This window comes from Symphalangus syndactylus, chromosome 18 (assembly GCF_028878055.3).
Source record: "Symphalangus syndactylus isolate Jambi chromosome 18, NHGRI_mSymSyn1-v2.1_pri, whole genome shotgun sequence".
Lineage (NCBI taxonomy): Eukaryota > Metazoa > Chordata > Mammalia > Primates > Hylobatidae > Symphalangus > Symphalangus syndactylus.
Window position 1 is genome coordinate 75,149,782 of NC_072440.2, and position 26,884 is coordinate 75,176,665.

The 26,884-nt window shown below is 46.3% G+C and overlaps 1 protein-coding gene and 2 pseudogenes across 2 annotated transcripts in view; 1 reads left to right on the forward strand and 2 right to left on the reverse strand.

Annotated features, from left to right (window-relative positions):
- Nucleotides 1-15,591, forward strand: part of LOC129468189 (nuclear pore complex-interacting protein family member A2-like) — a 39,223-nt gene extending 23,632 nt beyond the window's left edge. Inside the window, exons 1-9 of one of the 2 annotated variants that reach the window (XM_063623764.1) lie at nt 6,884-6,971; nt 8,072-8,171; nt 8,284-8,473; nt 11,427-11,528; nt 12,346-12,406; nt 12,516-12,551; nt 12,627-12,688; nt 12,806-12,900; nt 14,733-15,591. In XM_063623764.1, the coding sequence (XP_063479834.1) occupies nt 6,906-6,971; nt 8,072-8,171; nt 8,284-8,473; nt 11,427-11,528; nt 12,346-12,406; nt 12,516-12,551; nt 12,627-12,688; nt 12,806-12,900; nt 14,733-14,881 (861 nt within the window). In that variant the 5' untranslated portion in view covers nt 6,884-6,905 and the 3' untranslated portion in view covers nt 14,882-15,591. Of the gene's footprint in view, nt 1-6,883; nt 6,972-8,071; nt 8,172-8,283; nt 8,474-11,426; nt 11,529-12,345; nt 12,407-12,515; nt 12,552-12,626; nt 12,689-12,805; nt 12,901-14,732 lie in introns of those variants that run through there. The other variant, XM_063623763.1, reaches the window with a different exon arrangement.
- Nucleotides 15,592-16,607: 1,016 nt separating this feature from the next.
- Nucleotides 16,608-26,628, reverse strand: LOC129468198 (mpv17-like protein; annotated as a pseudogene).
- Nucleotides 19,088-21,359, reverse strand: LOC129468193 (protein SET-like; annotated as a pseudogene).
- Nucleotides 26,629-26,884: the final 256 nt, after the last annotated feature.

A 26,884-nucleotide genomic window follows, 5' to 3' on the forward strand; every position in this document is an offset into this window, starting at 1 on the left:
ATGATTCTCTGAGCCACAAGACACCTCCCGAGTGTCTTCTGGTACCTCTTCCACCATCTCCAGTAGATGATTTTCTGACACCAGAGACACCGCCTGTCGAGTGTCGCCAGGGACCTGTACCATCTCCTCGAGCTGATAATTTAAGGTAACGCAAGAAACCTCCCGACTCTTTTCCCATACCTCTTCCACCTTCTCCAGTGGATGATTTTCAGACATCAGAGACACCTCCCGTCAAGCATCGCCGGGGCCCCTTACCATTTCCTTGAGTTGATGATTTTAGGAGATGCAAGACACCTCCCGACTCTTTTTTCTTATCTCTTCCACCTTCTCCAGTGGATGATTTTCGGACACTAGAGACATCTTCCATCCAGCGTCGCCGGGGACCTGAACGATTTCCTCGAGGTGATGATTTTAGGAGACGCAAGACATCTCCTCTTTTTTCGTACCTCTACCACCTTCTCCAGTTGATGATTCTCTAAGCTTCAAGACACCTCCTGAGTGTCTTCTGCTACCTCTTCCACCTTCTCTGGTGGACGATTTTGTGACACCAGAGATACCGCCCGGCGTGTGTCGCCGGGGACCTGTACCATCTCCTCGAGGTGATGATTTTAGGAGACGTAAGAAACCTCCCGACTCTTTTTCCGTACCTCTTCCACTTTCTCCAGTTGATGATTCTCTGAGCCTCAAGACACCTCCCGAGTGTCTTCTGGTACCTCTTCCACCTTCTCCATTGTATGATTTTCTGACACCAGAGACACCGCCCGTCAAGTGTCACTGGGGACCTGTACCATCTCCTCGAGGTGATGATTTTAGGAGATGCAAGAAACCTCCTAAGTCTTTTTTCATACTTCTTCCACCTTTGCCAGTTGGTGATTCTCTGACCCTCAGGGCATTTCCCGAGTGGCTTCTGGTACCTCTTCCACCTTCTCCAGTAGATGATTTTCTGACACGAGTTACACCGCCTGTCGAGTGTCGCCAGGGACCTGTACCGTCTCCTCGAGCTGATAATTTTAGGAAACGCAAGACACCTCTTGACTCTTTTTTCGTACCTCTTCCACCTTCTCCAGTGGATGATTTTCGGACACCAGAGACACTTTCCGTGAAGCGTCGTCGGGGACCTGTACCATTTCCTTGAGCTGATGATTTTAGGAAACGCAAGACATCTCCTCTTTTTTCGTACCTCTACTACCTTCTCCATTTGATGATTAAGCCTCAAGACACCTTCTGTGTGTCTTCTGGTACCTCTTCCACCTTTTCCAGTGGATGATTTTGTGACACCAGAGACAACTCCCATTGAGTGTCACCAAGTACCCTTACAGTGTCCTCGAGGTTTTGATTTTCGGAGATGCAAGAAACCTCCTGACTCTTTTTTGATACCTCTTCCACCTTCTCCAGTCGATGATTTTCTGACACCAGAGACACCCCAGTCGAGTTTCGCCAGGGACCTGTACCATCTCCTCGAGCTGACAATTTTAGGAAACGCAAGAGACCTCCCGACTCTTTTGTCATACTTCTTCCACCTTCTCCAGTTGATGATTCTCTGAGCCCCAGCACACCTCCTGAGTGTATTCTGGTAGCTCTGCCACTGCACTCCAGCCTGGGTGACAGGGTGAGTCTCTGTCTCAAAAAAAAAAAAAAGATAAAAAGAAAAAAGGTCGGTTGCAGTGGCTCACGCCTGTAATCCCAGCACCTTGGGAGGGGAGGCGGGTGGATTACAAGGTCAAGAGATTGAGACCATCCTGGCCAACATGGTGAAATCTCCTCTCTACTAAAAATGCAAAAATTAGGCCGGGCGCAGTGGCTCACACCTGTAATCCCAGCACTTTGGGAGGCTGAGGTGGGCAGATCACAAGGTCAGAAGATCGAGACCATCCTGGCTAACACAGGGAAACCCCGTCTCTACTAAAAATACAAAAAATTAGCCAGGGTGGTGGCAGACGCCTGTGGTCCCAGCTACTCGGGAGGCTGAGGCAGGAGCATGGCGTGAACCCGGGAGGCAGAGCTTGCAGTGAGCTGAGATCCCACCACTGCACTCCAGCCTGGGTGACAGAGCCAGACTCCATCTCAAAAAAAAGAAGGTATTTCCGAAATTTTAGTATCAAAATATCAAATTATGTATGTTTTATGGAAAGAAATCTGGTTATGAAATCTTCATTTAGTTTGAGTTCTACGTAAATTAAAATTCACTCTAAGAACTATTTTTTGGTATAAAAGTTCATCCGCCTAGATGTGTTGAGGAGATAACTTGAGATTTTAGAATGGAAATGTAAACAATCAAATCCACGTTTCCTGAAACTTGCATTAAAATATTAGATATATTAATAAGTCTAAAATGCCATTTTGCCAATGTTATTCATATTAACCAATATATTAGAGAAGTAATATTTCAGACTATATCAGGAAAAAATGAGTAGAATTCGAATATAATCATTGATAATTTTTTAAAAAGTGGGTCTATAAATCGTAGTAATTCCTCAAAATGAAGTGCATAATTGGCACATCAGATATTTTGTCTGCAGGCAGTTCTGTGCATTTTAGGTTAAAAATGTGGTCCCTTTAAGAGAATCCTTGACTTCTCATTTCTCCGGGGACCCTTCTATGGCCCTTTGTATATAAAATGGTGAAAGCTGACTTGAATGTGCCATCACCACTCTGCTGGGAAAAACAGATGAAGGTGGCCCAGAGAAAACCACAGTCTCCAGTGTAAGCTTTTCTCCATTGAACAGGAACAAGGCTGAAGTTGGTCAGCTGGAATAGAGAGAGAGAGTCCCTTCGAGCCACATGGAAACCAAAGCCCTGAGTTCATGTTACTGAGTAGGCGGAACTCACTTCTACCAAGGGCCAGTAGATCAGTTCGCTCTGGAATTAAAAAAAAAAAAAAAAGCAACAACTTAATTAGAATGCCTTTTATTTCTTATTTATTTATTTATTTTGTTTTTTACTTTTTGAGACAGGGTCTCACTGTGTTGCCCAGACTGGAGTGCAGTGGTACAGTCTTAGCTCACTGCAACCTCTGCCTCCTGGGTTCAAGCAATTGTCATGCCTCTGCCTCCTGAGTATCTGCGATGACAGACGCACACCACCTCACCTGGCTAAATTTTGTATTTTTGGTAGAGACGGGTTTTCACCATGTTGGCCAGGCTGGTCTTGAACTCCCTACCTCAGGTGATTCATCCACCTCGGCATCCCAAAGTGCTGGGATTACAGGTGTGAGCCACTATACCCGGCCTAGAATACCTTTTAGCCACACGAAACAATTGCACAGTTCATTCCATAAAAAAGAAAAAATACTACGCCATCAAGATGACCAGGTAGTATTATGTTTCAGACTAAGCTGATTAAATTAGACTACTAAGGCCTCTAGAGTGAGGGGGTTGGGGAGTTGTGGGGAAAAAAGGTATTAGGTACAAGACATTTCTATTAATTATATATTTAACATCAGAATGAAAAGTCTACTAGAATCAGTACCAGTTCTGGAAGACAGTCGCTTTGGAAATGACAACATGTATTTATGCATTGCAATTTCCTGGTTACCATGAACAAATGATGCAGGAATATATTTGTAAATACAAAATCATCAATGAATTCTCTTTTTTAAAATTAATTATTATTTCTTTTTCTGAGACATTGTATCTCTATGTTGCACAGGCTGGTCATGAACTCCTAGGAAGAGCAACAGTCCCACCGCATCCTCCCAAAGTGCTGGGGTTACAGGTATGAGCCACCTCACCCTGCTGAATTATTTTATTTATTTATTTTGTTTGAGATGAAGTCTCATTCTGTCGCCTAGGCTGGAGTGCAGTGGCAAGATCTCGGCTCACTGCAACCTCTGCCTCCTAGGTTCAAGCGATTCTCCTCCCTCAGCCTCCTGATTAGCTTGGATCACAGGCGCCTGCCACCATGCTCGGCTAATTTTTGTATTTTCAGTAGAGACAGGGTTTCACCATGTTGGCCACGCTGGTCTTGAAGTCCTGACCTCAGGTGATCTGCGTGCCTCGGCCTTCCAAAGTGGTGGGATTACAGGTGTGAGCCACTGTGCCCAGCCTTGAATTGCTAAAACTATATACGAAACCATTGTTTATGGAATGATATTGAATAATATATTGAAACTATGTGATGCTATAGCACAAGTTTAGCTGAAATTTTCATATATTACAAAATATCTTAGACATTTTAACAAGCTTTATCCTATACAGTCCGATTAAAAAGTCACCATTATCAATTTTTTTTTTTTAAAGTCTTGGTATGTAAATTCTATCTCAAAAAAAACCTAGAGGTTTTTAAAATAGTTCTTAAAAGTGGTATTACAGACTTATCTTCTTCTTTTTACTAATTTGTAGTTTCTGAAGTTTCTAAAATGAACAATTGCAATAAAAGCTTTATAATATTTATGTTTATATTTAAAAGTAGATACTACATACTATGTGTGCATATATATGTTTTTCTTTTGTTTTGTTTTTGAGGCGGAGCTTTGCTCTTGTTGCCGAGGCTGGAGTGCAATGGTGTGATCTCGGCTCACTGCAACCTCCACCTCCCAGGTTCAAGCAATTTTCCTGCCTCAGCCTCCAAGTAGCTGGGATTACAGGTGCACAGGACCACGCCCGGCTAATTTTTTGTGTTTTTAGTAGAGACTGGGTTTCACGATATTGGCCAGGCTGGTCTCGAACTCCTGACCTCATGATCTGCCTGCCTCAGCCTCTCAAAGTGCTGGGATTACAGGCGTGAGCCACCGTGCCCAGCCAAATCTAGGGCTGCAGCATGGCAGCAGCATACAAATAGAATTGAATTCCATAGTTTTGTTATCCCTGTTGTTTGTTTGTTTGTTGTTGTTGCTGTTTTTGAGACAGAGTCTCACTCTGTCGCCTAAGCTGGAGTGCAGTGGTGCGATCTCGGCTCACTGCAACCCCTGCCTTCCAGGTTCAAACTATTCTCCTGCCTCAGCCTCCCGAGTAGCTGGGACTACAGGCGCCCACTATCACACCCAGCTAAGTTTTGTATTTTATTAGAGACAGGATTTCACCATATTGGCCAGGCTGGTCTGGAACTCCTGACCTTGTGATCCACCCACCTCGGCCTCCCAAAGTGCTGGGATTACAGGCGTGAGCCACCACACCCAGCCCCTGTTTTGTTTTTGTTTTGCTTGTTTCTTAGGGTTGTTTTTCTATTTATGGTAAAGGCATTGGCTTTCCATTTGTAGCATCAATAGAATATTTCCTGTTTACAATAACCTTATGTCATAGTAAATGGTAAAGGGATTTAAAGCAGTGGTTTTCAGCCGCCAGAGGCCTGAGTGAGTTTGGGCACACTCTGTGTGATCGGGCAGAAGAAGGCCTTTGGGAAGTTTAGCTGAGGACTGGGCCAGGAAAGATGATGGACAGTGGGGGTCTGTCCTGGTCAACAGGCCCCTGGGTCCTGCCCACCTGCTTGGCACTCCCCACCCATCACTCATTATGCTGCCAAGCCCTCTGGGTATTGTGGCCAAATACCCTAGGAGAGAAGCTGATGAACTTTGTTTCTTGAAATGCACAGATTCCTTGGACATCCCTGGGAGGTCAATCATGAAAGTCAACTTGGTTTTCTCCCCCTCATTTGGGTTCAGAATTTAAAGCCCACATGCACAGGCAGTAGGATGATATAGATAAGTGACATCATCCCTCTGTTTCGGAGGTTAAAATGTCTAAGTGGGTTAGGGGTGATTTGAGATCACACACCCTTGTGCCACAAAGTGGAATTCCCAGGCCACAGGGAGACATTTTATTGCCATGTTATGATCTTATCATTGAGTTTAAAAGCAATCTTGTTTCATTTTGGATTCTTTCTTATGTTTATATCTTATAAGGGCACTTTGAATTTCCAAGCAAATAATAATTTTGAGTTAGCTTTTAATCATTGACTTCCAGCACAGTTATATGATCAGAAACATGTTGTGTGATTTGATTGCTCTAAAATATATTGAGATTTGCTGGAACAAAATAAGTCAGGTTAACTTTTGTAAATGTACCGTGCATGCTTAAAATGAATGTATCTACAACATTTGTTCCTGAGATACAGGTTGATGGACGCATGGCTACAAGGATGTGATGGAGATGGTTTACTATTGAGACCTTCCACATCCCGCTGATGTTTTGCTGCTTAGGATAAGAACGGCTGAGCGGGGGCTGTAAAACCTCGCACTCTGCTTGGGTATGAGGTTCTTCCTGCCGTCCTGCCATCATTTGTTTTTTAGGTTTTGTCGCCAAGAGTGACCTTGAGGAACCCTGGGAGCTCAGGAAGGAAGGAGCGCCCAGAAGCAGGGAGAGAGAGCTGGTTGGGGAGGACAAGAAATCAGGTTTGTGAAGGTTCCAGAGAGGACCTGTCCTTGGGAAGAGTGTGGGGGGCTGAGATGGGGGAGGGGGCATTGGAATGACGCCAGGTAGAAGCACTGTGAGCTCACAGGTGGTCCACTGTGAGGCACCACCGGGGTCACCGATTGGTGGAGAGGGAGTATAAAGCCCCAGGGTAGCTAAGATAGGGCCCAGACCGAAGAAGGTTTGCTGGAAAGCAGATCCCTGGTCTCCATCTAATTGCTCCTAAGCCTCACGCTCCCTTGCCCCTCGCGTCCTGTTGCTTCCCTGATTGACCTTCTCCCTGACCTGTAGCTAAACCTTCTACCAGCGCTTCAGAACTTAATTTGAACCGGATCCTTTCCCAGACCCCTTTCTTATTCTCCTCCTCCTCCTCCTCCTTCTCCTCCAAGTGCCCAACAGCCCCCTTCTCCTCCTTTCCCTTCCCTTCCCTTCCCTCCCCTTCTCCTCCTCCTCCCCAACTCAGATCCGGGCCCCGTCTCCATCCCCTTCCCTCCCCCTGCCCTAAGCCACCCCCATCTCTGTCCTGGCCGCCTCAGGGCACCCTGAGAGGACCAGGACATGCGGGTGCAGTGGCTGCTCTTTTGGCTCCTCCCGCTGGGATTTATCAGCCATCAGTCCACCCATGTGAGTAGACGCTGGACCCGCGGGGTTTCTTCCTTGTTACTGGGCTGTGTCACGCGGCATGAAATTACACAACTCAGGCCTGTAATCCCAGCACTTTAGGGGGCCAAGGTGGGCAGATCAGTTGAGTCCAGGAGTTGAAGGCTAGCCAGGGCATCATAGCGAAACCCCATCTCCACAAAAAATTCCAAAAAAGATTAGTCGGGCCTGGTGGTGCATACCTGTTATCTCAGTTACTGGAGAGGCTGAGGTGGGAGGATCGCTTGGGCCCAGGAGCTGGAAGTTGCAGTGAGCCGAGATGGCCCCGCTGCACTCTTGTCTGAAACAAACAAAATGGACCAAAACAGTGAAATGTCATTTGATTTGTGTCACCTGGTTTGATGACTTTTTTTTTTTTTTTTTTTTTTAGACAGAGTCTCACTCTGTCGCCCAGGCAGGAGTGCAGTGGCAAGATCTGGGCTCACTGCAACCTCCGCTTCTGGGGTTCAAGCAGTTGTCCTGCCTCAGCCTCCTGAGTAGCTGGGATTACAAACGCAGACCACCACGCCTGGCTAATTTTTGTGTTTTTAGTAGAGAAGGGGTTTCACCATGTTCACCAGGATAGTCTCCATCTCTTGATCTCATGATCCGCCTGCCTCAGCCTCCCAAAGTGCTGGGATTACAGGCGTGAGCCACTGTGCGCGGCCAAAATATATAACCTTAAGTGTAAGTTTACTAACTTTGGAAAGTACGTACACCAGCATAACCCAACCCCCTTTCAAGACCTACATTATTTTATTTTTATTATTTTTTTTTGAGACAGAGTTTCTCCCTTGTTGCCCAGGCTGGAGTGCAATGGAAAAGCATCAGCTCACCGCAACCTCTGCTTCCCAGGTTCAAGTGATTCTCCTGCCTCAGCCTCCCAAGTAGCTGGGATTACAGGCATGTGCCACCACGCCCAGCTAATTTTGTATTTTTAGTAGAGATAGGGTTTCTCCATGTTGGTCAGTCTGGTTTTGAACTCCCGGCCTCAGGTGATCTGCCCGCCTTGGCCTCCCAAAGTGCTGGGATTACAGGCATGAGCCACCACACCCGGCCGTCATTCTTAAATTATTATTTCCTAGGTGTCTTTCCTGAAGACTGTCTTAAAGTCACGAAATGTACATGACAGATCCATGGATGTACATCGGAGAGCCTGGAGGTCCAATAGCCGTAGCCAGGAAGGTAAGGCTCTGTTGCAGTCCCCATAGTGTGGAAATGAGTTTGCCCTGGAAAGGGAAAGAACAGCTTCTTGCCCTCAGGTTTCTCACCTTCTCCTCTCTTCACCCTCACCAAGGGCAAAGGTCCACTCGTATGCACACAAAGAAAAGGGTTTCTTCCTTTCCGGGAATTAAAATTGGCATGGAAGACCTCTATACTTCACTGAGATATATGGAAGCCAAAGTTCAAACTGAAGTCCATAAGGTGACGACGAAGGTCAACAGTCATTACAAAATCAGTGGACAGAGGAAGACTCCCAAGGAAGAGTAAGATGTGCCTTGACACAAATACTGTTGTATGAACCATGTGCCCGTCAAAGTAGACAACTGTAAAGTCCTTGAGAATATTTTCTATAATATTTGTGGCAAATTCAGTGGGTTCAAAATTGAGTTTGTCCTTTCTGCTTGATTAGTTTAATCTGCATAATTCCTTTCCCTGCCTACATTCTTGTTTGTAATTTTTTCGGGGGAAGAGGAGGTGCTACTGCTGGCATTGGTTTTCCTTTCTCTCTCTCTTTTTTTTTTTTCCCTGAGACGGAGCTTTGCTCTTGTTGCCCAGGCTGCAGTGCAATGGCACAATCTCGGCTCACTGCCTTTTGGGTTCAGGCAATTCTCCTGCCTCAGCCTCCCAAGTAGCTGGGATTACAGGTGCCCACCAACACGCCCAGCTAATTTCTGTATTTTTACTAGAGATGGGGTTTCGCCATGTTGTCCAGGCTGGTCTCGAACTTCCAACCTCAGGTGATCCACCCGCCTCAGCCTCCCAAAGTGCTGGGATTAGAGGCATGAGCCACCACACCCAGCCTTTTTTTTTTTTTTTAATTTTGAGATAGAGGCTCGCTCTGTTGCCCAGGCTGGAGTGCTATGGCGCAATCTTGGCTCACTGCAACCTCTGCCTCCCAGGTTGAAGCAGTTCTGCTAAGCCTCCCGAGTAGCTTGGATTACAGGTGTGTGCCACCACACTTGGCCAATTTTTTTTTTTTTTTTTTTTTTTTTTTGAGACAGAGTCTCACTCTGTTACCCAGGCTACAGTGCAGTGGCGTGATCTTGGCTCACTGCAACCTCCACCTCCCAGGTTCAAGTGATTCTTATTCCTCACCCTCTTGAGTAGCTGGGACTACAGGCATATGCCACCATGCCCGGATAATTTTTGTATTTTTAGTAGAGGCGGGGTTTCACCATATTGGCCAGGCTGGTCTACAACTCCTGACATCATGATCCACACACCTCGGCCTCCCAATATGCTGGGATTACAGGCGTGAGCCACCGCGCCCAGCCCAATTTTTGTATTTTTAGTAGAGACGGGTTCACCATGTTGGCCAGGCTAGTCTTGAATTCCTGACCTCAGGTAATCCACCTGCCTCAGCCACCCAGCGCGAGCCACAGCGCCCAGCCTGGATTGTTGAATTCAATGCTTGGGTCACCTCCAGATTCATTTTCAGTCTTTCACGTTTTGGTCATATTACATTGTATTTTGCTGCCATATGCCTGATCTTTTTTTGTTAAATATGAGATACTTGTTAAAAAATATTTAGCAATGAATTGAGGCCTAGCAGCATGTTATCTTGTTGCAGAAGAGATGGGAGTCTACTTCTTGGGGATGGTCAGGGGTCCTCCGTACAGGCTGCAATGGAGGTGGTCAGTGCAGTCTCAGTCCCTACAAAGGCCAGGGTATTTCCTGTCCACCTCTATTCTGATGTGTGACTCTTCTGGGTCTCAACCAGAGCCAGTGGACTTCAGTACGGGTCGCTTTCATTGGCAGACCCTCAATCCACTTGTTTTCCATGTAATCCCATGCATGTGTGCAAAAGCTGCTCTGCTTCTTTGCATCTCAGTAGTCCCTTCTGGAATTCAGCAATGAAACTCAGGAAAATGGTTTCCAAATGCGAGGCTGACTTTCGTCCTGGGTTTCCTTCTTGTGCGTCTTGACCTCATGTCTGTTTACTGCCATGTTAGCAATTTGATGTATTCAATCATGGGTTTTATTCTGTTTGGTGTCCCCCATTGTTCTCATCAGAGATCAGAAGCTTCAGGTGCACTTATGTCAACTCAAGAGTAGAATGCTTCCTTAGCTTCCCTCCAGAGTCAGGGTTTGTGTTTCTAGTTCCCAAGTGCACAGCAGGAGTAGTGATGTCCTCACTGGCTTCTCATTTGCATTAAACTGTGAGCTCCTTTAGCGTGGAGACAGGACCCTGCTCCCATTGCATTCTCAGCACCTCACCACATACTCCTTGTTTGAGGCCACTCCAGAGAGCATGTGCTGAAGGATGCCCTGTGGTCAGAAACAAGCTCATTAACTTTCTCTTTGAAGTGTTTTTGTCCCTGTTTCCTAGTGTTCTGGGAATTTTCACAGCCTTCCTATAAAACCAAGTATCAGGTGAGATCCTTAGGATCAGGAGCATGAATCAAGTGGTGTGAGGGCAACGCAGCAAAGTTAGCTTTTTAGGCCATTTTCTTTTTCTGCCCACACTCTCTGTGAACTGAACCTTGCTAAAGTCAGTCAACACCAGGGTGGATGGTTTGCAGTTGTCACCTATTTTCAGCACATAACACCCTGACTTAGGAGCCATTCCGATCATTTCTCATTCAATAGATGCGCCCAGCATTCAGATTGCCTTTTCTCTCAACCAGGATCTTCAAAGTCAATGACAAGGGTTCCAGTCCTGAATCATGGCAAAGTGCAGTCGTGAACTGCAGGGTTAATGACACCATATTCTGGAAAGATCTCTATGGCTGATGGTCTCCGTCCTGGCATCAGCCTGTGACTGAGAATCAGGTCTCCCACAGGAGGAGTCAGAGGAGGAGCAATCCTCTGCTTCCGATGGAGTTAGTTGTGATGAGTTGGTGAGGTCTGGTTTTTCGCACTGAACTAAAATGAGCTTTCACTGTGTCAAGCACAAGACTGACCCCAGAGACACACATAGTGCACCTCATAGAAGCTTTTAATAGTCTTTATTTACTAAAGAATAGGACTAACTATAGAACTATGAAGATGAGCTGGAAATGACAGGTGACTTGCCAGCAGGCCAGAGTGTGATTTTTCTTTGCCCCTCAATGGGAGGTGTGAATTCTCCCTTGGTTGTGAGAATCAGTTGGTTCATTTATGGGAAGGTTGCAGGGGGGATCTTTGAATCACAGCCTTCAGATGCCAGCAGGGCAGAGGGAATCCCACACGGGCTGGCGGATCATGTGTGTGCATTTCTCTCCCTTCTAATCTCAGGAAGCTAAGAATGAAAGAATGTGAGCAAGCAGAAAAGGACAGGCAGCTATCAGAGGCAGAGGAAAATGGGAAATCGATTATGAAAGAAATAGACACCGACATGTGAGTTCAGAAACTGAACCCCACCCTCTTGGGAAACCCCCATTGGAGACGGGGTTGTTTTTAACCTTTGTACAATGTTTAGACCCAGTAAATGCAGAAATAGAAACAAACGGCCAGAAGACATATCGAGAGAGAGAGAGAGAGTTCACAAAACAGAAAACAAAGTACCTTAAGATTTACCAGTGACCAAAAGATGTGAAGTAGCAAAACGTCTCCTGATCCCATTGCCAGCTAGACTGTGTGGAAACTCGGTTCATACCAGCCATTCTAGGGGTGGGGTGGGTTGTTGTCATCCTCAGGAAAGTGTGTTGTTGTAGGATCAAACACATCCTTCAAAAGGACTATGCCTGTTTATAAGCCCAGCTGTTTCTGCCCTGTGAATGTGTTTTTTTTCTGAGATGGAGTCTCGCTCTGTCACCCAGGCTGGAGTGCAATGACGTGATCTTGGCTCACTGCAACCTCCACCTCCCAGGTTCAAGTGATTCCCCTCCCTCAGCCTCCCGAGTAGCTGGGATTACAGGTGCCTGCCACCATGCCCGGCTAATTTTTTGTATTTTTAGTAGAGACGGGGTTTCACCGTGGTCGCGATCTCCTGACCTCGTGATCCGCCCACCTCGGCCTCCCAAAGTGCTGGGATTACAGGCGTGAGCCACCGCGACCGGCTCAGACTGTGCTTTTATAGCCATCTGAAATTCGTTTTCTAGGTATAGATAGATTGTGTAAGGGTACAGTTGTGAGGATAACAGAAACATGGCAGTTCATTTAAAATCATCCTGAAAGTGGTGCTTTATCTGATGAAAGTGATTGTAATCCATAGGAAATTGTTTCACGCTGCGGAAAGGTTGCGGCGGCGGGCAGAGGACTACTACAGACGCAAAGTAAGGAGCTTCCTCCCCGCAGTTGCAGGATTGTTCAGTGCTGATGCAGGTGATGGCACGGCCCTTAGACTCTCTCAACATTCAATTTCTCATGTGTTGGCTTTTTCAGATTGCCCCTTCTGCAAGAAAGCCTCATGCCAACTGGGTAAGTTTGTTTGTTTTCCTTGCTTTTGGACATAGTCTGCCAGGTCAGGACATGGATGTGTTTTTCTGCCCACAGCTCTGTGCTCGAGCCTTGCAGAGGAAGATGGCAGAGAGGAAGGCTGCCTCCAAGCAGCAAAGGTAGGTCATTGTGATGGACATTTTAAAGGATGTTTTTGTTTTAAGATAAAGCTTTGACTGTCTAGTAAAGAACTTGGTGTTTTAATTCTTCAAGTCAATTCTTTCTATGTCTTCTAGGTGTGAAATGAGGGAAAAGCAGAGAGTGCCACAGAGACTCATGAGTCGGGAGCCAGTCCAGGGACGACCGGGCCTAGAGAACCCTTTCTGGAGGGGTAGGAGCTCGCTGTGAAGGCAGCCGCTGAATTTCTGCTGCACAATCCGCACACCCTGCTTCTCCTTTTGGGGATGAGGGCTCGGGTGGGGTAATGGTTATGTTTCCTGGACACAATTCCAAGCACTTATAAAGAGAACAGTTGTCTCGCTGGGTAGCAGGACCCTATTTTTCTCAGGTGCCCTGGCTAATGGCTCTTGGCTAGTCCCCTGGGCCATGGCTTCATGGATCAATATTGTAGCATGAGATCTGCTTTAAGAAAAGAAGCATTTATTTACACTTTGTGGAACTTTCTTCATTATTTTTGTTTAAGTTGTTTATTGTCAACTATATAACTCCATTAGTAAGTTAAATTTCTATGTAATCTTACTCCTCTAACATTTGAAGTGTAACCCTAAAACTTTCCAGTTAATTTCTGTAGCTCTTACCTTTTCTCATGACTGTTCATCTCTTTATGTCCATTTCTGTTTGTAAGTATTGATAATACCTGGCCAGGTATGAAAGTTAGATTAACTACGAATCCACAGAATTTTAAATGTCCCTATGGCTTGAAGAAGAGGAGCAGTGCTGTTCCTGTCCAGGGTTTATTGATATTCTTCCAACCATGGCTGTTCCTATTTTAATTTTGAGTCTGTGCTCACATGATGAGTGATTTCCTGTGATGTGTACTGATTTAGAGCTCATTTCCAGCTGGTTAGAGCCCACCCTGTTCACAGCCTGTTGAGAGTTAAGAATACCCCTGGACCAGGGCTCTGTGGTATCTTCCTCAAGGATGAGGGTCCAGAGGGCTCCAGAGTCCTCTGAGGCATGTGGTCAATAAACCCTGTGCCTCTGGTAAGGGACCTGTGTGGCAGAGAGTGAGATGGCAGCGGAGGGTGTGGAGGGTTTCTTATTCTGCACAGCAGATGCAAGCCAGATTTAGCCCCATTCCCTTCTCTGGCCCTTAGCAGATTCAGGACCTCATTCGGTTCCCATGAGGAAAAGCAGCTGCGTCCCAGCTGAAAACAGAAGAAAAAGGTAGACGCTGGGGACATTTTCACTCTTCCTATATCAGGACACTTTGGTCTTTTCCGACAACGCCCTCTCCTGGCCTGGCCTCTGCTCTGTGGGTTCTGTGGTGCCTTTTCTGTCTCGACTTCTTGAGAAGCAAAATCTTCCCCATGAGCCTTCAGGCTTCTCCATTCCCAGCTGATCATCGTTGGTGGCACCTCCAGAATCCAGAAAAGCTCAGAGGCCGAGGGCTGAAGGGCTTTTACTGTTCTGTTTCCAGAAATAACACGAGGAGGCACCACTGACCTCCACTACTCTAGGTCTCATGGCGCAGTGAACTCTGACTGATCCACTTTACCCAAGATGTTGTGGGGTCTCATTTCCAAAATATGTAGGATTTTCTTTCTTTTCCTGTGATTTTGTTTGCATTCTGCTATAATGTAGGTGATTAACATTTGGTGCAATTTTCAATGCTCTTTCACATGCTGGCTGTGAGGGAGGAATGAGGATAGACATAGGCATTCCCATGTCTCAAACATGCTTCTTTATTACTCTGTTACGACTCTGTCTTCCCTGGGGCAGGACCCCAGCCTGCCTACATTTGCAGACAGTCACAGTGGCATGTGGAGACAACGGTGTGTCCCAATGATTTTACTCCCCAGCTCTGGGCAGTACTCCGTGGAAGGGTGATATTATGACCCTGATACTGCTGTTTTGAAACCTGGAGGCTGGAAAGGTGCAAAAATCTATCACCAGCAACAGAAGGTGCAGCCTTTGTTGGTGGTGGTAATTTTGTCCTTCAAATGAATATGTGTGAAAACATTTCCTCCTTTGGCCCCACAGGTCAGAATGGCTGCAGTGGAGCATCATCATTCCTCAGGATTGCCCTACTGGCCCTACCTCACAGCGGAAACTTTAAGAAAAAGGAAGGGCCGCCAGGCACCTCCTCCAACTCAGTGTCATCTGGGAGGTCAACCACCTCCATCAGCTAAAGGTTGTCTGAGACCTCTGAATCTTTCTCGACTACAGTGTCAACTGGGACCTCAACCACATTCTACAACTGATGATTATCTGAGAAGAGATAAACTTCAAGTCGAGTGTCCCCTGGGACCTGTACCATTTCCTCCAGCTGAAGATTTTGTGAGCCTCAAAACACCTCCCGAGTGTCTTCTGGTACCTCTTCCACCCTCTCCAGTTGACGACTTTCTGACACCAGAGAAACCGCCCGTTGAGTGTTGCCGGGGACCTGTACCATCTCCTCGAGCTGATAATGTTAGGAAATGCAAGACACCACCCGACTCTTTTTTTGTACCTCTTCCACCTTCTCCAGTGGATGATTTTCAGACCACGGAGACACCTCCCGTCAAGCGTCGCCGGGTACCTGTACCATTTCCTCAAGCTGATAATGTTAGGAGACGCAAGACACCTCCCGACTCTTTTTTCTTACCTCTTCCACCTTATCCAGTTGGTGATTCTCTTGGCCTCAAGACACCTCCCGAGTGTCTTCTGGTACCTCTTCCGCCTTCTCCGGTTGATGACTCTCTTAGCCTCAAGTCACCTCCCGAGTGTCTTCTGGCACCTTAAAGCACTGAGGTGCTTTAGTCAACTGAGTCTGCCCAAAACCAAAAAGCATCCATTCAAAAGTACTTCACTCAGAAATTATAAAAATAGTAGACCTCAATAAAATACATTCTATACAGAATACGGCAGTCTTACACTACTCTTTTTTGATAATAAAAAATGTACTTACTGAGCTAGGTGTGCTGGCTCATGCCTATAATCCCAGCACTTTGGAAGGCCAATGAGAGTGGATCAGTTGAGGCCAGGAGTTTGAGACCAGCCTGGCCAACATGGCGATACACTGTCTCTACTAAAATACAAAAATAAGCCGGGCATGGTGGCACGCATCTGTAATCCCAGGTAGTCTGAACGATGAGGCAGGATAATTGTTTGAACCTAGGAGGAGGTTGCAGTGATCCGAAATCATGCCACCGCACTCCATCCTGGGTGACAGAGTGAGTCTCTGTCTCAAAAAAAAAAAAAAAAAGAAAAGTCGGTTGCAGTGGCTTACGCCTGTAATCCCAGTACTGTGGGAGGCCGAGGCGGGTGGATTACGAGGTCGGGAGATCAAGACCATCCTGGCCAACATGGTGAAACCTCCACTCTACTAAAAATGCAAAAATTAGGCCAGGCGCGGTGGCTCACACCTGTAATCCCAGCACTTTGGGAGGCCGAGGTGGGCGGATCACGAGTTCAGAAGATCGAGACCATCCTGGCTAACACAGTGAAACCCCGTCTCTACTAAAAATACAAAAAATTAGCCGGGTGTGGTGGCAGCTGCCTGTAGTCCCAGCTACTCAGGAGGCTGAGGCAGGAGAATGGCGTGAACCCCGGAGGCGGAGCTTGCAGTGAGCCGAGATTCCACCACTGCACTCCAGCCTGGGCGACAGAGCCAGACTCTATCTCAAAAAAAAAAAAAAAAAACAAAAAAAACCGTATTTACTAAATTTTAGTATCAAAATAACAAATTATGTATGTTTTGGGGAAAAAAATCTGGTTATTAAATCTTCATTTCGATTGAGTTCTATGTAAATTAAAGTTCACTCTAAGAACTATTTTTTGGTATAAAACTTCATGTGCCCAAATGTGTTCAGGAGACAACCTGCGATTTTAGAATGGAAATGTAAACAATCAAAACCAAGTTTCCTGAAACTTGCATTAAAATATTAGAAATATTAATAAGTCTAAAATGCCATTTTGCCACTGTTATTCATATTAACCAAAATATTAGAGAAGTAATATTCCAGACTAGATCAGGAAAAAATGTCTGAACACAATTCAAAAATAATCATTGATAATTTTTTAAAAAGTGGGTCTATAAATCGTAGTAATTCCTGAGATTGAAGTGCATAATTGGCACATCAAATATTTTGTCTGCAGGCAATTCTGTGCATTTTAGGTCAAAAATATGGTCCCTTTAAGAGAGTCCTTGACTTCTCATTTCTCTGGGGACCCTTCTATGGCCCTTTGTATATAAAATGGTGAAAGCTGACTTGAATGTGCCATCACCACTCTGCTGGGAAAAACAGATGAAGATGGCCCAGAGAAAACCACAGACTCCAGTGTAAGCTGTTCTCCATTGAACAGGAACAAGGCTGAAGTTGGTCAGCTGGAACAGAGAGAGAGAGTCCCTTAGAGCCACATGGAAACCAAAGCCCTGAGTTCATATTACTGAGTAGGCAGAACTCACTTGTACAAACGGCCAGTACACCAGTCCGCTCTGGAATTAAAAAAAAAAAAAAAGCAACAACTTAATTAGAATGCCTTTTATTTTTTATTCATTTATTTTGTTTTTTATTTTTTGAGACAGGGTCTCACTCTGTTGCCCAGACTGGAGTGCAGTGGTGCAATCTTAGCTCACTGCAACCTCTGCCTCCTGGGTTCAAGCAATTGTCGTGACTCTGCCTCCTGAGTATCTGCGATGACAGGCGCACACCACCTCACCTGGCTAAATTTTGTATTTTCAGTAGAGATGGTACAATCACAGCTCACTGCAGCCTCAACCCCCCAGGCTTGCAATCCTCCCATCTCAGCTTCCTGAGCAGCTGGGACCACAGACGCTTCCCACTATGCCCAGCTAATTTATTTGATTTTCGTAGAGATGGGGTCTCACTGTGTTGCGCAGGCTGGTCTCAAACTGCTGAGCTCTAGCGATCCTCCTGCCTCAGCCTCCCAAAATGCTGGGATTACAAGTGTGAGCCGGCTACTTCTTGCCCTTTTTTTTGTGTGTGTGACAGTCTTGCTCTGTCGCCCAGGCTGGAGTGCAGTGGCGTGATCTCGGCTTAGTGCAACCTCCGCCTCCTGGGTTCAAGTGATTCTCCTTCCTCAGCCTCCCAAGTAGTTGAGACTACAGGCTCGTACCACCATGCCCTGCTAATTTTTTTTATGTTTAGTGGAGACAGGGTTTCACCATGTTAGCCAGGATTGTCTCCAACTCCTGACCTTGTGATCCACCCGCCTCCACCTCCCAAAGTGTTGAGATTACAGGTGTGAGCCACCGCCCCTGGCCCTTGCTATTTAAAAAAAAAAAAAAAAGTTAGATGTACCTGTCTCCATAGACTTTACAACATAATGGAAAAACTTGTTCCTTTTCCCAAAGTAAAACAGAAGATGTGGCTGGGCATGGTGGTTCACACCTGTAATCCCAGAACTTTGGGGGGCTGAGGCAAGCGGATCACCTGAGGTCAGGAGTTCAAGACCAACCTGGCCAACATCGCGAAACTGCATCTCTACTGAAAAATACAAAAAATTACCTGGATGTGGTGGTGCAAGACTGTAATTCCAGCTACTTAGGAGGCTGAGGCAGGAGAATTGCTTGAACCCGGGAGGCAGAGGTTGCAGAGAGCCAAGATGGTGCCACTGCACTCCAGCCTGGGCAACAGAGTGAGACTCCGTCTCAAAAAAAAAAAAAAAAAAAAAATTAAAAACGCAAACAAGCAAACAAAACCAAAAAACAAAAAAAAAAAAGAAAATCACATTTGGTTTTCACCACGGGGTCCTCAATTTCTGCCCTAAGAGAAATCACAAGAGTTCTGAACACATTTCTTGTAGTTACTGTTCCTGAGTATAGAGGCTCAGGGGAACCCTCTGACTTCAAACCTCTCCATCCTCTGCCTCTAGCCATCAAGTAATGCTGCCTCAGGGGTTTGGTACCATCCAACAGATGATGCTAGAAGCTGTGGAGGTAATAGCTGGGTGTGGCTCAACACTGCTTTTGATAGGGAATGAAGAACGTGTGACGCCCTAGGCCGGTCTGTGAACATTCTGCAATCCCAAAGATTTACCTCCTTGTGATGAATGCAATCAAACATGCTCTAGGGCAGAGATGAAAACCATCCCTGATTTTGCCAGGCCTAAAGCACATTGTTCAATAAATATTAACTGAATCAATGAATAAATATGTATTGGACTGGATTGTATATATTTGTGCTGAGCAAACAGTAAAATCGCTGATTTGCTTCAAACCTTGGAACAACCCTAGGAAACCTTCTCCTTCGCTATCAATACCTTTGTGATGTTAAAGTTCTTTTCACCAGGACTCCGCAGGATGCTCAACTGAAAACATTGGCTCTGAATGTGGGAATGATTCCATGAAGCCACTCACAGTCTACAACCCCTATTTTGCAAATCGAATCTCAAATTTACAAAATAAATTGTTGTCCCTTTGGCTGCAAAATTTACAAAATAAATTGTGATCATTAATAAGAGTTAATATAATAAAGTCAGAAATCATTGAGAACATGGACTAAAATTCAGAGATATTCTTTTCTTTTTTTTTTTCTTTTTGAGATGGAGTCTTGCTCTGTTGCCCAGGCTGGAGTGCAGTGGTGCAATCTCGGTTCACTGCAACCTGTCTCCAGGTTCAAGTGATTCTCCTGCCTCAGCCTACTGAGTACCTGGGATTACAGACATGCACCACCGTGCCCAGCTAATTTTTGTATTTTTAGTAGAGACAGCGTTTCACCATATTGGCCAGGCTGGTTTCAAACTCCTGACATCAAGTGATCCGCCTGCCTCAGCCTCCCAAGTGTTGGGATTACAGGCGTGAGCCACCGTGCCTGGCCCAGAGAAAGTATTTCTTTCCAATTCATGAGAGGTATAGACACTGTGTGTGTGTGTGTGTGTGTGTGTGTACACATTTAGTTTTATTGTAACAAAGCAACTTGTACACTTTTAACGTTTAAAACTGAGCATCATTTTTCCAGTGAAACAAAAAGAAAATTTAAAAATAAACAGGAACAAAATTACAATAGAGTATGTCAATTCCAAATAAGATCCTACAGGTTCTGCTGATTCTCCCATTGAGTGGCAGGGCTCAAGTCATCATTAGGAGAGAATTTATTTTAAAAGTGTCATCTTAAACTGCAAGGATGTCTGTCAAATATCACAATTAAACATGCCGATGGAGAAGCTATGTTGTCAAAATGCCCACTTAACCCACCCAAACATCTCAAACCCACCCTTTGCTGACCTTCTATAACCCCATTTTTTAAAGTTTTTTTTTTTCTTTTTTTAAACGAGAAAGTAGACAGATACATGTTGGTAAATGCTAACTGTCCATATTCACATAGAGACACAGTGTACTCTCTGAGCCCAATATACAGAGAAAGGAGGAAAAAAGCTAGAATTCTATGCACTACTACACAGGGGCCTAGCACCCTCCAGCTTCCAGCAGAGCGAAGGGAGCAGGTTTTCCTTTTTTCCCACAGAGCTCGGTGGTGTTGATTCCATACAGTTTTTGTTCAGACAGAAAGGGATAAAAATGAACGTCGAACAGAAAGGGGTAGAGACTCTTTTCCCATTGTATTCTGCTCAAGGTATTTCCCCCCAAATAAGTTGAGAACCATGGAGTAGAGAAGAGAGACCTCAAGAACAGGGCGACTGAGCACAAGAGGAAAAAAAAAAAAAAAGACTGCAACTTGCTCCCAGGGACTGGAGAAAATTTTTAAAAAGGAAGGTTGGAATCCATCAGTGTTCTATTTAGTCATCTTCTCCTTCATCCTCTCTCCTTCCTCCCCTTCATCATCATCTTCATCTTCTTCACCTTCATCCTCATCCCCTTCTTCATCAATATCTTCTAATCCTTCCTCCTCTTCATCATCATCATCTTCTCCTTCTCCTTCATCATCCATATCGGGAACCAAGCAGTACTGTAATGGGTTTGGCCAAATATCATCTTTGATGACCTCTCCTAACTCATCAGCACCTGCATCAGGATGGTCAGTAAACCAAGTAAAGAAGCTCTCTGGTTCCTCATGCTGCCTCTTCCTGCTGGCTTTATTCTGCGTTTGACTTGAACGTTTCGTCAAATCCTTTCCAGATTTCCATTTGATTTTGGTGGACTTTGAAGATGGATCACCACTCTCATTCAGATGAAATTCTTTGGAGAGAACTTTATTTTCAAAGTAAGGATTTTCATCAAAATAAAAATCTATTCTATAACCTCATTTAATATCTTCAAATTCTGTCACTTCAACTCTGGTCAAATAATGCAGTGTCTCTTTGTCTTCCTCCCCAAGCAGTGCAGACACTTGTGGATGGTTGACAAATGTTGTTACCCAAAAATTTGGGATTTTGGCGATCAATTCTGACCTCTTCTGAAAAAATGGTTGGCAGAGTTTGTTATATTTCTGTTCTACTTCAAAATCTCCTCACTGGCTTGTTCATTAAGCCTGTCTATTTCATTTTGTACTTCATCAATGTGTTCAATCGCTTCTTGCTGTTCTTTTTCTCCCTTCTGCGGCAAGCCTGCAGAGGCCGGTATCTCCTGCGGTCCCAGAGCAGGAGATGGTCTTGGTTTCTTCTTTTGAGGTGGGAGTGGAGCCTGGCGTTTAGGGGCCATGCTGTTAGGGAAGTCCCAGAACCAGACCACGAGTCTCCTCGCTCGTCCGGAAGCAAGCTGAACCTACAGACACTCTTAAAGTCTCTCCTCATACATCTATCAAAGTAACTTTAAGATTTCTCTGTCAAAATATTGGACCCTTCTGCCAACCAAACTGGAGCTCTAATTTAGGAATAGTTTAATAAAAATGTACTTAATGTTGAGGTGGGAGAATCACTGGAGCACAGGAGTTCGAGGCCAGCCTGGGCTACATAGTGAGACTCTGTCTCTACCTAAAATTTAAAAATAATTAGCTGAGTGTGGTGGCACATGCTGTAGTCTCAGCTACTCAGGAGGCTGAGGTGGGAGGATCGCTTGAGCTCAGGAGGTCCAGGCTGCAGTGAGCCATGATCATGCCACTGCATTCCAGCCTGGGTGACAGAATGAGAGCCTGTCTCAAAAAAAGTTTTTTTAATTAAAAATATATATATATATATCCATATATATACACACACACACACAAAGAATACTGATATGATTATACAAATGTATCAAATCACATGTATTCTAAAAATACATATATGTGTCAATTAAAACATTTTTAATCTTTATAAATACGTACACAAAAAGTATATATTTTTGTGGATCTATGTACATATATACATATCTATATATACATGTATGTATATATACACATATATACACAAAAAGTTACTGATTGTATATGTATATATATTGTATTGAATATTGTATATTCAATACACACACAAAGATACTGATTACATTTTCAAACGCCTGTCTTACCATATAGGTGTTCCAGAATTTCTGTTTCAGGTCCAAAAATATGTCATCCTTTCCCTGGAGAATGCTCATACCTATTTGCAAAAACACCAAAAGAATTTTAAAATATTCAGTAGAGTACCATATAACAGTTCATGTTTAAGTTTCCCATTCCAAAATGCAAAGTAACCATCACTATCATCCATCAATATGACCCTCTGACCCAAGAGTGAAAAGAGAACATAGACCGGCCCCGTGGCTCAAGCCTGTAATCTCAGCACTTTGGGAGGCCGAGGCAGGCAGATTGCCTGAGTCCAGGAGTTAAGAGACCAGCCTGGGCAAAGGGCAAAACCTCATCTCTACAAAAAATACAAAAATTAGCCAGGTGTGGTGGCGTGGCTGTAGTCATAGCTACTCAGGAGGCTGAGGTGGGAGGATTGCTTGAGCCTAGGAGGTGGAGGCTGCAGTGAGCTGTGATCATGCCACTGCACTCCAGACTGGACAACACAGCGAGAGCCTGTCTCAAAAAAAATAAAATAAAACATAGTCTCCACTCTAAAACTAGAAAATTTTAAAGGAATGATAAATATGAAGTGAGAATAGAGTATAAAAGTGATAGCAGAACAATTATTTTTTCAAAAACTATAACAATTCACAAAAACAATCAAGTTACAATAGTGGGTCTACTGGTTACTTTTCTCTACCTTCCAAACATTGTGTGAAAAGTTGAACATTTGGACATTTTGAAATTTTAATTTCTTTTAAAAAAAGCTAGTGGGCTGGGCGTGGTGGCTCATGCCTGTAATCCCAGCACTTTGGGAGGCTGATCTGGCGGATCACCTGAGGTTGGGTGTTCGAGACCAGCCTGACCAACACGGAGAAACTCCGTCTCTACTAAAAATACCAAATTAGCTGAGCATGGTGGCACATGCCTGTAATTCCAGCTTCTCCAGAAGCTGAGGCAGAAGGATCGCTTGAACCCAGGAAGTAGAGGTTGCAGTGAGCTGAGATCGGGCCAACACACACTCCAGCCAGGATGATAAAGCGAGACTCTGTCTCCAAAAAAAAAATAAGAAAAGAAAAAGAGAACAATTTCACTAATTTCACTAGTTGTTTCCTCATTTGTAATATGAGAGTAATAAGAACAATATCAGGTGCAAGAGCTCACGTCTGTAATCCCAGCACTTTGGGAGGCAGATATGGGCAGATCACTTGAGTTCAGGAGTTCAAGATCAGCCTGGCAAACATGGCGAAACCTTGTCTCCATTAAAAATGCAAAAATTAGCCGGGCATGGTGGTGTGCATCTGTAATGCCAGCTACTTGATAGGCTGAGGCAGGAGAATCGCTTGAACCTGGAGATGGAGGTTTCAGTGAGTTGAGATCAGGCCACTGCACACTCCAGGCTGGGCAATAAAGCAAGACTCTGTCTCAAAAAAAAAAAAAAAAAAAAAGAAGAAAAGAAAAAGAGAACAATCTCACTAGTTGTTTGAGGATTAAATAGCATTCTGGTCCCCCACCCCTTCACCGGTGTACAAGGCTTCTGTAACAGGTGCTAGGAAGCTGTTTGCAAATCTAGACTGGAAATCGCACGCCGGGACAAGGCACAGACCTTCTGAGAAAACAGGAGGCCCTAGCTCTCAGGCTGTCTGTTCTCCCGACCCACTGACCCCATCAGCCATGTAGCTGGCCGCAATGGCAACAGGCAACCAGGTGATTTGTGTTTCTGGTGGGGTCTGTGGGGAAAGGAAGTGAATCCAACTCTTAAAAATAAGGCGCAGGCTCTGCCCGGCCGCCCCGTCCGGGAAGAAGTGAGGAGCGCCTCTGCCCGGCCGCCCCGTCCGGGAAGAAGTGAGGAGCGCCTCTGCCCGGCCACCCATCGTCTGGGAGGTGAGGAGCGCCTCTGCCCGGCCACCCATCGTCTGGGAAGTGAGGAGCGCCTCTGCCCGGCTGCCCCATCTGGGAAGTGAGGAGTGCCTCTGCCCGGCCACCCATCGTATGGGAGGTGAGGAGCGCCTCTGCCCAGCCACCCATCGTCTGGGAAGTGAGGAGCGCCTCTGCCCGGCCACCCATCGTCTGGGAAGTGAGGAGCGCCTCTGCCCGGCCACCTATCGTCTGGGAAGAAGTGAGGAGCGTCTCTGCCTGGCCGCTCCGTCTGGGAGGTCTACCACGGAGGCCAGAAGCAATGTGGGGGCTGGACGTGGTGGCTCACGCCTGTGTTCCTGGCACTCTGGGGGGCGAGGGGGGTTGATCACTTCGGGCTAGGAGTTTGAGACCAGTCTGGCCAACTTGGCGAAGCATGAAGAATACAACAGATAAACCAACCAACCAACTCAGTGACAACAAAACAGGTCTACCCTGGAGTCATACTCTAATTTTTTCTATTTTCTTCCCTTTCTGATCCTTTATCCCACTTTCTTTTTCTTCCTCTTCCTTCTCCCTCTTCTTTGTCAAATAGAGGATTGAGTTATTATCACTGATCCATATAAAGTCCCTCTCTCATTTATTTTAACTCCCACCCCCCATTTCTATTCCCCGACTTCCCATGTGCAACCTTCCTAATATGTTTGATACGCATCTTTTTGTTTGTATGTATTTTTAGAGAATGTTTATTGTTTTTGTATGCAAAAATTAATAAAAAAAATAAAATAAAATAAAAATAAAGTTAGGGAATGGGTAAAAAAAAAAAAAAAAATAAGGCGCAGGGGGCAGGGTAGGTTTCTTCAAGATGGTGGCTTGTCTGACCTCAATCTGGTTTAGAAAGCACCAACAGCCCTTAGGAGAAGTTCCCTCCCATTTGAGGGGAAATCTGTGATCCCCAATCCCAAGGTCAGGCTTAAGACTCATGGAGATTTTCTCCCCAGTTACCCACCCCATCCCTTTCAAGGCTATAGAATTTGCAGTGATGATAGAGGCCACAGGGCCCCTTCTGTGAGCAGACGGAGGATCTCCAAAGATTACAAGAATTAAAACAACTTGAGCAATCAGCCTGTTTTACAGCCTCCTGACCTCAACCTGTTCTTCCCCAACCCTGGGTGGAATGAGGTCACCCTGTTTGTTTAAATCAGCTCCTAAATGACCCCAGGTTACTTATAGATGAACCCAAGTTAACTCTCCTCATTACCATACTAAAGTCTTCACCCCGGGAGAAGCTATAGCTTCATGACTATAACCTATGTAACCTATGCAGCCTATGTGCTAGTATCATGACTCACTGGGATCCCTACTCTACATGCAATCATGCACCCTCTCCTTTCTCCACCACCCCATAAAACCCTCCTGTCTCTTTCTCTGGTGGACACACTACTTGGGAGAATATGCCCAGTGTCTTCCTTACTTGTGCTAAGTAAAACTATCATTGACCAAAACCTGCCTCTTGGTGGAGTCATTTGTGACTCGTTAGGGGAATGAACCCCGGTATTTTTCAGGTAACATTTCCATTGTTCTTATTGTAGGCAGTAGAGAAGGTTTCCACAGTCAAACCCCTGTCCCCCACACCCCAGGCCCGGGTTGGATTTTCTAAGGAGAGGGTTCCCTGCACCCTCACAGATATATAGTCCTCCATGGCAAGGATCCAAGGTCCCTTGATGTTTCCCGTGGGACCCCAGGGGAAAATCTTGTTACCAAAGCAGGACTGGGCCCCTGGGCATGAATTTGCTGAAGATCCAGGCCCAACATCAGATTCCACCTGCTGTGCCCCCCAGGGTCACGGATCGCCTTGCATTTTGTTCCTGTGTTGGCCCCGGGGCCCCAGGCGGGGATTTTCTGAACAGCAGGTCGGTTCCTTCCCTGCCCCACGACTGGTTCACGGTCATTGCAGCTGCTATGGCCTTGAACTGGAATCTCCTTTATTTTCCTGTGGGCCTTTTTCAAGGGGCAAAGACCTCCGCAGCCCTGCCTACCTCCAGCCTTGGCCTACACCCAACCCCAGAGTCTGAGCCCCGACCCTAGTCCTCTAAATTCCTGACCTCGTGGACCTCTGGCTCCCCAATTTCTCGGCTCCCCAGCCAGTGCCTCCCGCAACTTCTCGCAATCAAACACCCCAGCCTCCAGCCTTTGCCCTGGCCCTCCAGGCCTCTGAAGCAGCACAGGTCTCAGAGCCCCGGCTCCTGCCCGGGTCCCCAGGCTCCTGCAGCGCCCTCCTTCCAGCCGCTTGATCCCCGAGTCCCTGCCTCTAGTCACTCAATACCGCATCCTACCCCCCAGGTCCCCTCCCTGCCCCTCACCAACATAGAAGGCCGAGACCACGATGGGCGCATCGACCACCTGGTGGCACAGCAACTTGGCCTGCATGGCGCGCGGCGCGGCCGGGGAGCGCGCGCTCCAGCAGGCCCATCCACACGTAGTTGAAGTTGGCGTGGAAGGTCACCACCAACGTGGCCACGCGCCGCGTCTGGCGCCAGTCGGCCTCACCGCCCCGCAGCCGCTGCTGCAGCGCGTCGCCAGCCGAGAGGAGCGAGCCGTAGAGCAGCACGTTGGTGGGCCACGGGTGGCGCCGGGCCGCGCGCGACAACGCCGGCCACCAGCCCGCCATGTCCGTGCTGTGGGCGCCCGCGATCAGGAGCCGGCGTGGTCGGCGGCTTCCTGCACCACGTCCGGGCCTCCAGAGCCTCCCGGGCCTCCAGCAGCCCCTCAGTCGCCGCTGCCTGCACCTGCCCCCTGCAGACGCTCCGGGGCGATTGGGCGCCCCTCGCACACCCAGCTCGCGCCGTCCATTCCGGAGGCCACGGGCCATCGTGAGAGCTGAACGTTTGAAAGGTGCCCGGCCCACCCCCATGCATGGGTCCATTCCCACAAAATACCCAGAACAGGCAAAGCCACAGAGGCAGTAGGCAT